The sequence below is a fragment of the Neofelis nebulosa genome, chromosome 14, assembly GCF_028018385.1.
Source record: "Neofelis nebulosa isolate mNeoNeb1 chromosome 14, mNeoNeb1.pri, whole genome shotgun sequence".
Lineage (NCBI taxonomy): Eukaryota > Metazoa > Chordata > Mammalia > Carnivora > Felidae > Neofelis > Neofelis nebulosa.
The window spans coordinates 29,293,063-29,309,245 of NC_080795.1; the positions used below are offsets into that span (position 1 = coordinate 29,293,063).

The 16,183-nt window shown below is 44.7% G+C and overlaps 1 protein-coding gene across 1 annotated transcript in view; it reads right to left on the reverse strand.

Annotated features, from left to right (window-relative positions):
• ZNF704 (zinc finger protein 704) overlaps positions 1 to 16,183 on the reverse strand; it is a 239,134-nt gene that overhangs the window by 45,381 nt on the left and 177,570 nt on the right. The window contains exon 3 of the mRNA XM_058699929.1: positions 1,753 to 1,856. Within this exon, the coding sequence (XP_058555912.1) occupies positions 1,753 to 1,856 (104 nt within the window). The remainder of the gene's footprint in view (positions 1 to 1,752; positions 1,857 to 16,183) is intronic.

Below are 16,183 nucleotides of genomic sequence, written 5' to 3' on the forward strand. Positions count from 1 at the left end.
CTTGCTGCAAAGTTTCATCCAGTGGTCTCAGTGGCTGACATTTCAGTGAACTGAAGTTTGAACTGAAGTTCAGTCTGCCTTCCGCCCAGGGGTTGTCCACTGTGAATAATCTTGCCAAAACCACCTGTGACCTTCTACTTGATGCAAAATTTAGTCCTTCTTGTGGTTGACCTTTTGCACCATCAGAGTCTCTCCCTGAAACACGCTTTTCCCTTGGCTTGCATGCACACTCTCCTGGTTCTCCCTTACCTCTGTGGTAACCCGTCAGGCTCCCCTCAGGCTCTTTTCCCTCTGCTGGTCCCTGACTTGATGAAGGGCCTTACCATCCCCCTTAGCCATCCTCTCTTTACACTCTTTTTACACAACTCCCTCGAGGTGATCTCATCTCTTCGTATGGCTTCCCAGTTCCACACGGAAAGCCCAGGCCTCTGTCCTAGGTTGCACCCAAATCTCCACCAGACATGGACCCTTGAAAAATCCTCAGGTTCTGACTACTAAACATGTCTCAAACCAGACTTAGCATCATCTTCAGAAACCCCACGTCGTGTTCAAACATTTGCCCATAGATCTATTTCTCTACTCTGTTCTATCTTGGGGAGTGGGCCTCTTCGGAAGCACACCGACTGCCGGGAAGTCACCCTCGCTGTTCCCTCTCCTTCATCCTCTCTGTCCATCACTCAGTCCTGTCGACTTTACCTTCTTCACATTTCTCATTTATGTCCTATTCATCCCTACTGTGACCACCAAGGCCCAGGACGCTCACATAGTTCTGTTTTTTGGCTTTGCCTGTAAACCCAATCATAACTTTCCAGTGCCCACATCATAGCTATCCTACAGCCTCAGATTAATGTCCAAACTCCTAGGCAGGAACACATAGCTCCTCTTGATAGATCTTGGGTCAAGCTTTCCCACTTCATTTCCCTCCTAATTTATCACACTGAATTATATGTGTCAATATTATATCACGACTAAGCAGATCTGGAATTAGAAAGATATGGAATAGAATTTCAGCCAGCTCTGCTGTTTAAACGTCAGTTAATCCACATGTGCCTCAGTTTACTCATCTGTAAAACAGTGATAATAACATCTCATAGAGTTGTGAGAATTACATGATAAAAAGCAAGCTTAGTACTTGGCATACAGTAAGTGCTTAATAAATGCTAGCCATTAATATGATAGATAGTTGTTTTTTTTTTCCCCAAAGGAACTGTACAATACGAATGATTATGAACACTGTTTTCAATGATGTATTCAAACCATCTAGCATGGTACCTAATAAATATATATTGAATAAGTGAATGGACTACATACTTTTATTTGATTAATAGATATTATTCTATTGGGACAATACTTTTTCAAAATATTTAATATTCAGAGTTCTTTGATCCAACTGCCTGTCCAATTGAACAGAAATAATGCTGGTGAAAATAACTTCATTGGACCAATCTCCATTTATCTAGGAAAAAAGGAACACAGGCACTGAAAGATATGTTCTGGACAGGTGATGGAGCTCAGTAAATGTGAGCTGAATGGATGGATGGATGGAGGGATGAGATGCTGTGAGGTCTCTGGGGAGATGAGGAGGCTGATAGCTGTGAGGTCTCCCTTTCTTCTACACATACTTCCCCCTGCTTTCTGCTAATGGGTGGCAGTTACTTGTTTATTGTGTTTGATAGGAATGGGAGCCCTCAAAGAGAGGCTCTGTTCTTGGTGTCAGGGGGCCCTTCCCTGTGCCCCAGACCCCAGGCTTACCATTTGGCCGCACAGGAGGGCTTCGAACCAAAGGGCTGGTGGACAAGCTGGTTAGTACCATTGCTGCTGTCACCTTGTCCATGTCCAGTTCCTCTGAAGATTTCCTGTCAAACAGGGTGGGGGGGGGGGACACTGTTATCTGTGCTTACTCTGCCTACAATGGGCCACGTACCCCACAAGTACCATGTATCACATGCTACTACACGTATTTGCTCCTTTAACTTATCCCCGTGAAAACCCAAAGGGTTGTTAGCTTTATTGTATAGATCAGGAAGCTGAGGTCCAGAGGTTAAGTGATCCAGTCAAAATCCTATAGGATGAGGAAGAGAAGGATTCATTCATTGGATATTTACCTGACAAGTGTTTTATTGAGAGTGTAGGTTAGACCTATAACTACAGGTTAGACCTTGTTCTAGGCACAGGTGACACACAGTGAACAATAGACAAGGCCGGTGGGGAGAAACACAATTATCAGTAAACAGAAAAAAGGGAAGAATAATTTCTGATAGTAACAAGTGCTATGAAGGGTATAAACAGGTTGGCGTGACAGTGACTGAGGGCGGTTGCACTCAGGATGGTCAGGAAAGGTTTCTCTGAGGAGATGACATCTGAGGTGAAGTGTGAAGGGGGAGGGGTCAGTCCTAAGGAGGTAGGGACATGCCCTCCTAGCAGAAGGGACAGCTGTGTAAAGGCGAAGTGGCAGGAATGAGCGCCAGATATTTGAAGAACCACCTACTTTGGGTGAGAAGGGGAGAGGGTTGCAAAGCTGGTCATGTGGAGTCCTGTGGCCATGGGAGCAACTTCAATTTTATTCTAAGTGGAAGGCATTAAGCAGGCCTAGTGACACAATATGATTAAAAGTAACTACCTGAGCTACTATATGGAGAATGGACTTTAGGGAAGGCAGACTAGAAGCAGGGAGGCCAGTAGGAGAGACCTGCTAGGAGTCAAAACAAGAGGAAAAATAGCGGCTAGGACTAGGGTGGGGACAGTGGCAGGTAATCTGGCAGGACTGGCTCATGCACCGAGTGTGGGAAACGAGCAAAAGGGAGCAATCCAGGCTGGCTCCCAGGCTTTTGGTGTGAGCATTCACTAGAGCCATTTCCTGAAGTAGGAGAGAGTGGAGGAGAAAGGCAATTAGAGGTATTTAAACTCCTGTGCTCTGCTTTGCTATACTCTCCTAGAGGAAGGATAGGTCATAGGAGTAGTTACCATGCTGTTACAGTGAAGAGCCACTGGTAATCATTCATTGAGATGGAGAGGTTACTCTGGTTCATTAATTTTGGCCGGTGAACCCCGAGTGAAGGTTCCTGAGATAATGGTCATTGTGAACTGGAGTCAGCTTGTTGAAGCTTATTTCAATAAAGAAGTTAATATCAAGAGGCAAAGACGTAATACATTGACATCAGATAAATTGTGCCACCTCCTGAGAGATGAACATTTTCCATTTTCAAATTAGGGAACAGTTGAAGAGGTACAACAGAGGATTAATAAACCATACTGACAAATGAATGTCACGTTGGCAAATACGGCTTTCATTCAAGGGGTGCCGTATAATTTGTAAAAGCGATGAACTCCTAGAGATTGAGACTTTATAGCATCACTTCACAATACACTGGGAAAAGAGATTCATAAATTGGAGAAAAATCAAAGTATCCCCAAAGTTAGGGGCTGCTTAATTTCACCACGACGTCATAAAAATCATTACAGTTCGGCTCTCCAATGTCCACGATGACACTGAATTACTAAACAAAGCTTAGTCTTTCCATCCTAGGTGCCAAAAGATGAGAATCTTTCAAATTTCCTTCTATAGTTCTTCTCAAAGCACCTTCCCCTCTTTCTTGGCAAATTGTTCTATCAAAAGACAAATTAGGTGTTTTGGGTTTTTTTTGTTTTTTTTTTGTTTTTGTTTTTGTTTGTTTTTTTACAGAGAATGGCAATTCAATGCTTCTAGAAAGCAAGCTTGAAAGTACACAGTGAAATTCACTTTGCAGGAGTTTTCAAGACAATTTCATACACTTACGGGGAAAAAATGCTCATTCATTTGGCACACAATTAAAAGATTTTACAACATCCATAATTTACACGAGCCTCATACTTGGGAGGAAAGGTGATGCCAATATCTTACAGAAACAAAGCTTCCTGAAACAGCACCAGAGAAAGAACTCAAAGTGCCTTAAATTTGAGTGTGTTGTTGACTCTATCTCCCTATGTAGTCACAGGGGGAGGGAGTAATTGGAGGCCTTGAAGGAGAAAGGTTTGCTCTACAACCTGCTGTCTAGACCTTGGGGTTCCCCTGCCGGTCTGCCCTCCCCAGAGCCCAACTGTCAGGATCACTCCATGCCAGTGGGGGGCACACAGGAGCAGGCTGCTGTCGTGTCTTTCAAGACTGGATTACTGGAGAGGCTGACTTCTCTTTCCAACCGTCCGTCTTCTCTTTCTCTTGTAACAAAAGGCTTGAGAACCAGGATAAGCAGTATGAGCTTGGCACAGAGAAATGGCATGACTAGAGGGAGAAGTCCCGTTGCCCTCTGGGGCTTGCTATACAGTCAGGCCTTTCCCCCCACTTACATCTTCGTTTCAGGGACCTTTATTTTTCCTTCCTCAATCTGCTTTGTATCTTTTTGGATTTTTTTTTTTTCACATCTAAGGCGAACATTTTGTTTTAGAGGTCTGACTGATAATTAACTCAAAAGCCGATCTATTTTTTAAATATGAAGATCAACAGGGAATGTATCATTATAAAATACGCACTTGTTTTGCACTGCCGAAGTCTACGACTACATTTCAAAACAATTGTTGAGTGTCATAAACTGGATTTCTGACCAAGAGTGAAAAGAGTAATAAACATTAGAACGATTAGAGCGTTTTTGTGTTTGTATTTCCTCTGACTTTCCCACTGGCATTGGAGGCCACTGACAACAATAATAATAAAAAAAAAATCTAAGGAATACGTTGTTACTGATTCAATTAACCTGTATCTCTCTGGGAGTATTTTCTCACGCTGCATGAAATGTTACCAGATGATGTGGTCTTGTGCTGAGTTGTGTTTTTGTTTTTATCTTTGTTTAATTTCTTTTGGTTCAGTACTATCTAATTACTGATTAATTTGGGCTGCAAATTCAAATCCTTATAATTAAACAGGAAGAGATGATATACAAAGTAGAGTTTGTTACACTTTGAGAAAATTGCCAGAAAGGCCTTCTGGTAGGTTTACAGTTGTCGAGGGAGAAAGAAACCCACCAGAGGTGATGTGAAATATTCTTTCCTGATTTGAAACTGAATTTGAACCTACTGTTGAAAACCTTATCCACCCCATGTTTGCAAAAGGCTGAGGTCTTTTTCAATTAATCCTTCCTCTCAGACTTTGTTGAACATTATGGAACGTAGTAAAATTTAGAATTATTTTGACAATAGTAATACTTGTTGTCGTCATATACAGGATTTGTTCCTCACGTTGGCTTGGGTGGATGAATAGGATTTCAAGATGACAGGATCCCATTTCAGGCAGGAAAGCAGGCAAGTCTTTGGCTTGCCGTCTGCTTAGAGTCCTATTTGAAGGATGTAGTGGGTGATGAGAGAGGACACCCCTGGGTCAGTTCATGGGGCCTTGTGCCAGGCTAAGTGGTTTGTCGTATTCTTTTAAGCAGAGAGAAGCCACTGAACGTTCATCAACCTGGGAGATGACCAATCTGTATTTTAGAAATGAATCACAATTGAAAATGTTTAGAAAGGGAAGGAGCTAAAGGAAGGCTATTTAGCTATTTATAGTTAAATCTTGACTCAAACTCAAAGTGTCAGACTAAGGGACAACTACTCTATGAAAAGAGGTATTTAGTCTATGGGGACAGGAATCCCTTGATATCTGGTAAGGATGTATCCTGGACCTCTCTGGGAGAGGTGATAACGGTAATGGTCAAGAGTGCAGGCTCTGGAATTAGATCACGTGGCTTTAAGTCTACTCTGTGCCATTACTAGCTATGTGACCTTGGGTAAATCACTTGACATCTCTGAATCTCTGTTTCTTCATCTGTAAACGGAGGATAAAAAGAGATCTGTTGAGAAAATTCAGTGAGAAAACACACACGAGCACCAGGACACAGTCTCAGCCACTGTCAGAGTTCCATAGATGTTGGCTATTATCGACCGTCAAATTCACGAATATGCCCGTAGCATACCTCCCCCCTGAAAGAGGACAGTGTTAGATTACTTCACTTGCTCTTCTTATGAGGCACCAGCACTAGCAGTTGTTCCTTTGGGGGGGGACGTGTTATTATCTTTCATGATGAACAGAACTGTTGTAAGTTCTTAGGAATTACTCTGTAAGACGTGGCAACTGGCTCATGGAGGGCCAGCTGCTGGTCCCTCACTGGAGCTTCACAGGACCTTGGCAACCACACAGCCCATGACATCATGGCTCTTGAGGGCTGTTCTCAAATAGCCAAAGTCTGGAAGGCGGTTTGGATTTTATGTGTAAGAGTTTCTGCCTTCAATCCTCAGTCTTGGGTACTAGCCATGTGCTAGGGGCTCTTCTAGCAACTGGAAACACGGTCTGAAGGAAAATCAGGCAGAGTCTGTGCCTTCCTGAGCTCTAGTCTTGAAAAACCAGTCCTTAATCAAACACACAGCAAATAAACATTAACCTACAGATGTGACATGTGCAGAAAGGAGCGGTATGGATTTGAGGAGGCTCTATCTAGGCACCGCTGGGGAAGGGGAGACCCCTGGGCTGAGGAGAGAGCTTCCGGCTAAGGGGGACGGGAAGTGAGCACTGATGCCGCCTAAGAGAGCTCTGGGCTGGGTAGTGCAAAAGCAAGGGCAAGGCTCCTTCACAAAAGGAACAGAAAAAGGCTGAGCACAGTAAGTGTCCTGTGCACTTGGAGAGGGGACAGCTGGGTGGGGCTTTCGAAGTTCTGTAAAGGTTTTAACCCTCATCTTAAAGGCCCCAGGAATCACTGAAGTGTTTTGAGCAGGGTGGGGTTGGAGAGGTCACGGAGGTTGCTATCAGACTTGCTTTTCAACAAGCTCACTCTGGCTGTCGTGTGGAAAATGAGTTCCTTTGTTTGACAACCAATCTTTTATCTGAGGAACCGACTGCCTGGTGACTGTGGCAGCAGGTTGCAGAATGACATCATCTGCGACATGAAGAGGCAATCAGGAGTGTGGGCAGCCTCAGCCGACTCGGCCCCGGGCCCTGGGTCTTATGCTGGTCGGGCCCTGGGCGCTCGGCCGTGGCCTGTGCTGACAAGGCCACCTATTGTTTACACTGCAAGAAGCCTTTTTAGTTCTTTTGAGTCCCTTCATGCCTGAATGCCATCTGCTTCGAGGGTGCATGCAAACACAGTCTCCCCTGGCTAACCCACCAGCTAACAGAGAAACGTTTTACACCCCGGAGAGCCATAAAAGACATTTATCTGCAATTAAAGCACTGTAGTAACAAACGGAAATAAAAATGAATAATACATTCCTTAGATTAGCACTAATCCAGTTCCTTAGCAACTACAGAAATCTGCTGTCTAGACCAAGTTTGATTACTTTTAAAACTTGTGATAATCCTAAAACAAGGAATGAAGTCAGAAAATGAAATCTCTTGTACAGAAAAGCCCACGGTAACCAGCTCTAATCTTGGAATTCTGGGAAGCTTTTACTAAGGGTTTGGAAAACTGGATTCAGTTAACTTTTAAATTCGATTAAGCACAAAACTTTGTTTCCTTTCTAAAGGCATTTTGTAGCAAGAGCAGGAGTCTCGTTAATGTTAACCCTTCTGATTTCATTTTAGTTTTGTTTCTTTTTAAAGGCTCTAGGGAAGATTAAGGAAGCTACCTATTGCATAAAGTGTCTGGTGGGCTTGATCAAACGAGATGGGAAAATTAGAGCAAACACATCATAATACATAGGCAATACAGACTAGTACTTCTGAAGCTACCTGTGGTGAAGGATCATTTTATTTATTTTTATTTAGATCCAAGTTAGTTAACATATAGTGTAAAATGATTTCAGGAGAATTTACTGATTCATCACTTACATATAACACCCACTGCTCATCCCAACAAGTGCCCTCCTTAATGCCCATGGACCATTTAGGCCACCCCCCCCTCCCCCCGCAACTCCCTGCCAGCAACCCTTGGTTTGTTCTCTATATTTAAGAGTCTCTTATAGTTTGCCTCCCTCTCTCTTTTTATCTTATTTTTGCTTATGTTCATGTTTTGTTTCTTAAATTCCACATGTGAGTGAAATCATATGATATTTTTCTATTCCATTGTGTGTATGTATGTATATGTGTGTGTGTGTATATATATGTATACATATATATACATATATATATACATATATATACATATATATATACATATATATGTGCATATATGTGTGTGTGTGTGTGTATCACATCTTCTTTATCCATTCATCAGTCGATGGACATTTAGGCTCCTTCCATAATTTGGCTGTTGTTGATAGTGCTGCTATAAACATTGGGGTGCATGTGCCCCTTAGAATCAGCATTTTTGTATCCTTTGGATAAATACCTAGTAGTGCCATTGCTGGGTCATAGGGTAGTTCTATTTTTAATTTTTTGAGGAACCTCCATACTGTTTTCCCAAGTGGCTGCACCAGTCTGCATTCCCACCAGCAGTGCAAAAGGGTTCCCCTTTCAGTGAAGGATCAGTTTAAAGGAATCTCTAATCTGTCATGGATCGATACTTCTGTAAAATACAAGACAAACGGGCCCATGGCAATTATGGCTCTGGCATATTGCTACGCGAGCCTCTAAACTATTGCTTCTCCTCAATTTCTGCACCTAGCTCATGGTAGACTGGGAACAGAGTTTGAAGACTGTCACTGGCCCATGCTGAGTAGCGTGGAACCAGGCAATTGCTGTGATGTCCAATTCATTTTGCTGAAAAAGATGACATTCAGTCCTGTTTTGCTCTTTCTCCCACCTGCTGCTCTCTCCTCTTGGATCCTCACCATGACTTCTCTCCTGACTTTGGTCGCTTTGCTCACTGCACTCCGTATTCTACTATGAATAGCCCCTCACATACCCTCTCCCCTTTTACTGTACCAGGGCTTTCCCCTAGGGTCACTCCTCCTAGAGGTTACCCACCCTGTCCCCCATGTCATCCCCCATGCCCCCACTGTTGGCCTTCAACCTGCTCCCCTAGACCATCCTTCTTTACTTGCATGTGGAAACCCTAGCCCTTGCAGATCAGGTGTGCAGCTATCTTGTTCTCTCTCTTCCTGTTTGTCTACCAGCCCTTCCATTAGCACCTCTTTCCCCTAAAAGTCACCAAATATTTTGGCACCGAAGTTACAGCCATTATTATTATTTTTTCAACATTTATTTATTTTTGAGAGACAGAGGAGACAGAGCATGAGCAGGGGAGGGGCAGAGATAGAGAGAGGGAGACACAGAATCTGAAGCAGGCTCCAGGCTCCGAGCCGTCAGCACAAGAGCCTGATGCGGGGCTCCAACTCACAAACCGCAAGATCATGACCTGAGCTGAAGTCGGACGCTCAACCGACTGAGCCACCCAGTTGCCCCAGCCATTATTTTTACCTCATCTGGAATTATGATCCTAGGAGATGTAGGGAGAGCATCCCACTTCCTAACTTTGTAGTTTCTGTTCCCTTTGCCCCAACAACATTCAGCAGAGTGCTGAACTTGACAGGAAGGCCGCCACAGTCAGATGGACTGGGGTTTAATCCCCAGCAACTGCATTTACGAGCGGAGTGATTTTATGCAAATCATGTGGCTTTGTATAGCTTCATATTCCTTGTTTATACAATGGGAGCGATAATAACAACAACCTCACAGGGTTTTGGAAGAATTAAATAGTACATGTAAAATATCTGGCATATACTAAACACGTAACTGTTTTCATCACTCTTTACCCAAACTCCTATTTCGGTGAACTGCTCTCAGATTAAAACCCCAAATCTTATCTACTGAAGTATTTATAGGTGAAATAACATGAAAACTAGGACTCGCTTTAATGTACTTCAGCCTCCCACTCCCCCACCCCCAAAAATATGAGTTGGGGGATGATTAGATGAAATAAGATGGGTAAAAGGCTGACAACCGTAGAAGCAAGGCGATGGGTGCTGAGGGATTCATTGATCCTCACACTTTGTGCTTACATGAAACTTCCATAATACGAATAAAAACAAGAATACAGATCTCATTTTGGCCATAACCTGTCATTCCTCTTCCCCAGCCTCACGCTGCTCCTTTCCTTCTACTCCCACCGTCTCACTGCACCTGCACTTACATCCCCCAGAGACAGCCAGGCTCTAGCTTCTTACATTTTCTCCCAGCTCGATGCTGCCTACTTCTTCCCTACAGTTTGGGTTCCCCGGTTGAACACCTGGACCTCTCTCTCACCAGCAACCTTGAATCCCCAGCCTTTTGAGCCTTTTGCTTCACTGGCCCAGAACAACTAAACCCTGACTGGACCCTCTCCGGCTGTTCTCTCCTCCAAACCGGGGCAGCCAAGTGTTGATGGAAAACACCGAAGACTGCTGAGTGGACCCATCCTCTGCATAGACTCTACCCGCGCTTCACTCCCTCAGATCCTTCCCCTGTCTTTGGCCAGCTCACCTTCCCATTCACACTAGGAATTATCGCAGGTCTTCACCTCACTCTCCAAGGTTCAACTCCCACAAACCCAAAAAGCAGATACTCTTACCTCCTACATTATAGAGAAAATTGAGGCCACCAGGCATGGCCTTTATTACATTCCACCTTTTCACCTCCTTTCTTCAGTCTCTCAGGTAGGTAGGCGGAAATGTTGCCTTTCCTGTTTGAAGCCATGCCTCCACCTGTGCTATCCGCACCTGCCTCCAAGACCTCGTTCTTCCCTGGCGTTCACACCAGCTTTTCTCTGTGTCTGCTGCCGTGCCCAAGCTGTTTTCCCACCTGCATGCAGGGACATGGAGCAGGGGTGCACAGCATGGTAGAAAAGAACTGAGGAGAGCAGTTAGAGGGTTAGAGGGTCTAAGAGAGGAGAGGATCTCAAGGAGGGCATCCTCTTTGAGGATGTGGGAGACTGGCCAACACAGATCAGGACAGGGTCCCCTGGAACTAGCAGCCTGGAAAATGTGGGAGACCGGGCAACACAGATCAGGACAGGGTCCCCTGGAACTAGCAGCCTGGAAGTAGGCAGAAACTTCAGCAGGAACGGAAGCGGCATGGCTATGGGTTGAGGAGTGAATGGGTAGTGAGGTTGTGACTATAAATGACTCTTTAAAGAATCTTCGCCATGAAGCGAGGAAGAGTGTGGTTCCTTGGGGGAGTCAGGAAAGTTTTCCCTTCAGAAGAATGGAACTCTAGCACATTGAAAGGCTGACAGGAAAGTGCCAGTAGCCTTGGAGAGGCTGCAGATGCAGGTGAGAAGGGATTATGAACGGACAAGGTCTTTACCGACGCTGCAGAGTGGGGTCCTGGGCTTGGGTGGAATTAGCTTTAGAGTTATAAGCGGAGTGAGGAGAACGAACACGGCCTGGGTGCAGGCACATTTGTAGGTGTGGGGCTCGGGAGGTGGATGGCGTTTCTTCTTGGAGGTCTCTGCTGTGATTCCCTCCTCAGAAGCAAACACGTTTCCACCTGGGAAGTGGGAGGGGGGACTCTGGCATGCAGAAGGTTTCAAACAAAACTGACTGGGATGTGGGAAGTCTGGTAGGCAGCAGAGCAGGCCAGTGGAGGTTGGAAGCCTTGGCTGTGTCATGTGACCCATTGGGGTTCTGATGGCTGAGCCTGGAGCCTGGGGCTGTGAGGGCAGGCTGCTGCATGGAGACCCCACTGGGTTTTCCTGGGAGGGCTCAATGAATAAGAGCACAGGCAAAGTGGAGAGTGGTGGTAAACCTGTGTAGGGGGAGATGGCCATGGGATCGTGGCCAGATTAGGAAGTGAGTAGAGGCTGGAGGGGACTGAAATATGGGGGGTCAAATGGTGAGAAACTAGAGATCCTAATGAGCTGAAAAAAACAGGTGTGGTGGAAGCAGAAGAGACAAAGAGAGGTAAGAACAGGAGGTTATGAGTAGAAGAGGGGTGCTGGAGATAGGGGGTGTGATACAGAGAGGAATTCTGGGAGATGGCAGGGCCCGGAGTGTGGCCATAGGAGTGGGGGTGGAGGCAGAGTAAGGGTGAAGGTCACCGGATCGTGAAGAGTGAGGCTGCATATGAGATGGGCACTGAGGTCATCCAGGATGATAGCAGGACTCAGGAGGAGAGGAAAGCTGTGACCAGGTAGCTCAAGACATCAGTAAAGAGTTAATAATGACCAAGGGGCACCTGGGTGGCTCAGCTGGTTAAGTGTCCAACTCCTGATTTCAGCTCAGATCTCACGGTTCGTGGGTTTGAGCCCCTCGTTGGGCTCTGCTCTGTCAGCCAGGAGCCTGCTTGGGATTCTCTCCCTCCCTCTCCCCCCCCCCCCCCCCCCCCTTGCTCGCAAGCACGCTCTCTCTCAAAATAAACACTTAAAAAAATTAAGAAAGAAAGAGTGAATGATCAAGATGGCAGGAGAGCCAATCAGGGACAGAGGTGGATGATGCCCCAGTCATGGGGGCATGCAGAAATTCTTGGGAGATTCCCCACTGCCCTTCAGGATAAGATTCAATGCTGGTGCGGGAAGCACTTGGCCCTCTCTAGCTGGGTCTCTCCACCTCCCCCCGCCCCACCCCAACAGGTGTTCTGCAGGAGGCAGCTCCACACTCGTGGCAGTTCTCCATAATTCTCCTCCTCTCCATACCTTTGCACAAGCTATGTCCTCTGCTGGGAACAGGCTTCCTCCCCTTTCCACCTGGCCTGTTTCACTCACCCTTCCACAAGCAGCTCGGTGCCTCTCCAGGTGGTGCCAGGCGCCTCCGCTCCTGCCCTGTGTCACCTGGATGGCTGTGCTCTCACCTCCTCCCATCCTGTAGATCAGGACTCAGTCTGGCTTCTATTTCCAACATCTAGTACAAAACCCTGCCTAAGGTACATTCTTAGTAAAGGGTTTTTTTGCACAAATCGGCATTTAGTCATGGTGGTTCACAGTTGCTGAGGGATGGCAGGGAGGAGCATAAAAACTTCTGCAGTTGTTCTCTGTTCTTTCTCTCTCTCTCTCATCTTATTTGATCTGGTAATTTATTCAGTTCTTCTGGTGGAAAACGATTCCTCAACAATGCAGCTGTTAAATAAATCATTTACATAAAATTTTTTACCAGGCCTAAAAGATGTTGGCCTATCTATGCAAAATTGATTTCGTTCCAGTGTCTGTGATAATTCTTCTATATTCACAAAGGCTCACAGACCTATCAGTGAACTCTAGAATGGCAGCAATAACATTATTAAATAATAAGTTCCAAATCCCATGAAAACAATTCTGTGTGATTAGCTGGACTTCTTGATGTGAGCAGGCTGCAAAGTGTAGTTCAGGGAAGCATCGTGAACATCCCTAGATGGCCTTTGTGCTTTGTACGTTTGGCGTTTTTGATTGTAGCTAACACGCTCTCTCAGGAGTCACGAGGCCAGTCTTAAATCCATGAGGTTCTCTCTGAACACAAAGCCCTGTGTGCACATGGGGTGTCCTTCTGGGACTGCCATTTAGGCACCAGGTAATGAGATCAGAAGTGAGTTCCCTCCTGTAATAACGTGTGATTGTGTGGTGTGTGTGTCTCCATATGTGTGTTATGTGGGTTGATGTCCTGTGTGGGTCTGTATGTGTCTAAGTGTCTGTATCTGTGTGCATACCTCAGTGAGTATATGTACTATGTGTTGTGTGTGTGTGTGTGTGTGTGTGTGTGTGTGTGTGACTGTCTCTGTGTGGATCTAGGTGCTTATCTGTGTCTGTGTACTGTGTGTATCCGTGTGTGCTCATCTGAGTGTCTGGGTCTGTGTGTGAGCATCTCCATGTGGACCTGTGCTCTGCGCACAGGTGTGATCTCTCTGTGGGGGGGGGCGGGGATGAAAGGAAGTGGGTGCCTGTGTCCTCAGGCCCTGTGTCCCATCCTTGGGCGGCCAGCCTCTTTTTTCCCAGCACTTTGGGTGGCAAAAATCCTTGCTGACTTCTTTCTGTTGCACTAAACATCTGCTGCTACTCAGCAATGGCCAAAGCCAAGTTGTCAGACTCTCTGGAAAGAGCTTGTGGATGTTTCAGAAAGCATTTGGCTGTCCGGTCAGTCTGGAGTCTTGGGGAGCACCTCATCAGGAAGGGCCTCAATGTATATAGGGCCTCCGTGTGTGCAGAGCCTCCATGTGTTCAGGGCCTCCGTGTGTGCAGAGCCTCCATGTGTGCAGGGTCTCTGGGTGTGCAGAGCCTCTGTGTGTGCAGGGCCTCCATGTATGCAAAGCCTCCATGTGTGCAGAGGTGGTGGGGCCCAGGCTAATGGGGTGAAAGTGCACAGAGTCGTTTGGGCAGTCTGCAGGTTAATAGTCCACCTGATAAATGTCACGGTTGTCCTCAAGAAGAAAACCATAATCAAAACTGCATCTCTCTTACATTTGCGTCCAAGTTGGGTCATTCCAGACTTATCAGTACAATTAATTACATTATTGCTTAGAGGTCTCAAATCCTTTTAGGCTTCAATAATGTAAAGAACTCTCAGTTACACTTTATAGTGATAATAGTTATTTCATGAGGACAGTTGGGAGAAAACAAATCTAGTGTTTTCTGGTTTGCCAATTAAAGAAAAATATGATGATTTTTATCCCCCTAGATTAAAAAAATAATAAGATTAAAAAATACTGTCTTTTTTATTTCTGCTGCTTCTCTTACCTGAAATAGCAACATTATGTTGGCAATAGATCTAAATGTGGGCTAGAAGGGACAGCCGTAGCCACTTTATTGTTTTTTCAAAGAAAAAGGACTCATTATTCTCTACCACACCACCCAACAGGCTCCCTGGGAGTGACAGGGAAAGCCCCCCTTCTGATAGAGCAGGTTTGGAGTCATCACTGTCCACATATTGCAAAGGCACTGGGGTACGAGCTCTGAGGGGAAGGTGCCGCCCTCCAGGAACATAATCTTGGCACAGGATAACTGACAGACATGGTGAAATGGGTTAATTCGCTCTCATACTCTATGGTGAAGGTAAATGTGGACTTTTACTTATATTTTAAAATTTTGGTTATTTCACGTTTAACCTATCTGGGCACAGATTTTGGCCACCTCTGGCTACACCCGTGGCAGGGCTGATGCCTCCACTGTCTTATGCTGCGAAGAGGGGAACAAACTGGTAAGTGATGTAGGCTGAATTAATCCCCTTTAAGCTGCTTAAGTTACAGATTTGGCTTAAAAAGGAGAAAAAAATTGTAATCTGTTTTCAAAAACCACATCTTCTTTCTAATAATAGCTAATATTTAATGAGCATTCCCAATGCCAGGCTTTTTGTATACACTATTTTAGACTGCCATCATGGGTTGATATTATTTCCCCATTTTACAAATACAGAGACTGTGGTGACTTCCTAAGGGCAGGGGCCAGTCAGCCAGGCCTGCCTTATTTGCGGCTCAACGGGATCTTCATGTCACATACTAATGCTGTTTGCATGATCATCTCCATAATCTTGTTTTATTTTTATTTTTTAAAAATGTTTACTTATTTTTGAGAGAGAGAGAGAGGGAGAGCAAGCGGGAGAGGGGAAGAGAGAGAGAGAGGGAGACAGGATCCAATTCTGAACGGTTAGCACAGAGCCTGATGCAGGGCTCAAACTCAGGAACCTCGAGATCATGACCTGAGCAGAAGTCAGATGTTTAACTGACTGAGCCACCCGGGTGCCCCTCCATAATCTTGTTTTGAATTTGAGACATCAATGTCATCTTCAGTAACTGAAACATATTTGTAAACTAAACGCAATTCATTGCAGATTATGCTTTTCTGTATTACATTACAAATTATCTTCTAATGAAACAGATTTCTTTTATATATGTGAGTGATTACAAATTAATGAGAACATAGCATATAAAAGATCAAGTTGGCAAAATAGATTAAGTTACAGTTTTATTACTCATATTAATAAACGGTGTTTTGCTTTCAAATGGATTCTCTCTGGATTTTCTTTAATGGGGTTCTCATAATATGCTTAAAATGTTTTGAATGATTAAATTTCAACTCAACTCACATACCCAAATCCTGACCTCTCCACCAATGCCTCTTATATACTGTTAGGTTGAACCATCCGAAATTGCTGATAGGCACTATTTTTTATCTACACAAGTGGCAGTTTCATATGGTTCAATCTGATATTTACTCTTATTTTAAACATTTATCTTTAGTTTCCCAGGCTAGAAGTGAGCCAATTTATCCTCATTTTAAATTGATTGTTTCAGATCAATGAGCCAGACAATAGTTCTCTTTCTTAAGGTGTTTACTATAGGTAATTTTATTTCTAGAGCTGACTTTCATTGAAGATAATCTGCTATTAGTATAGTTCAAGCAAGCTTCAATTCGATAAT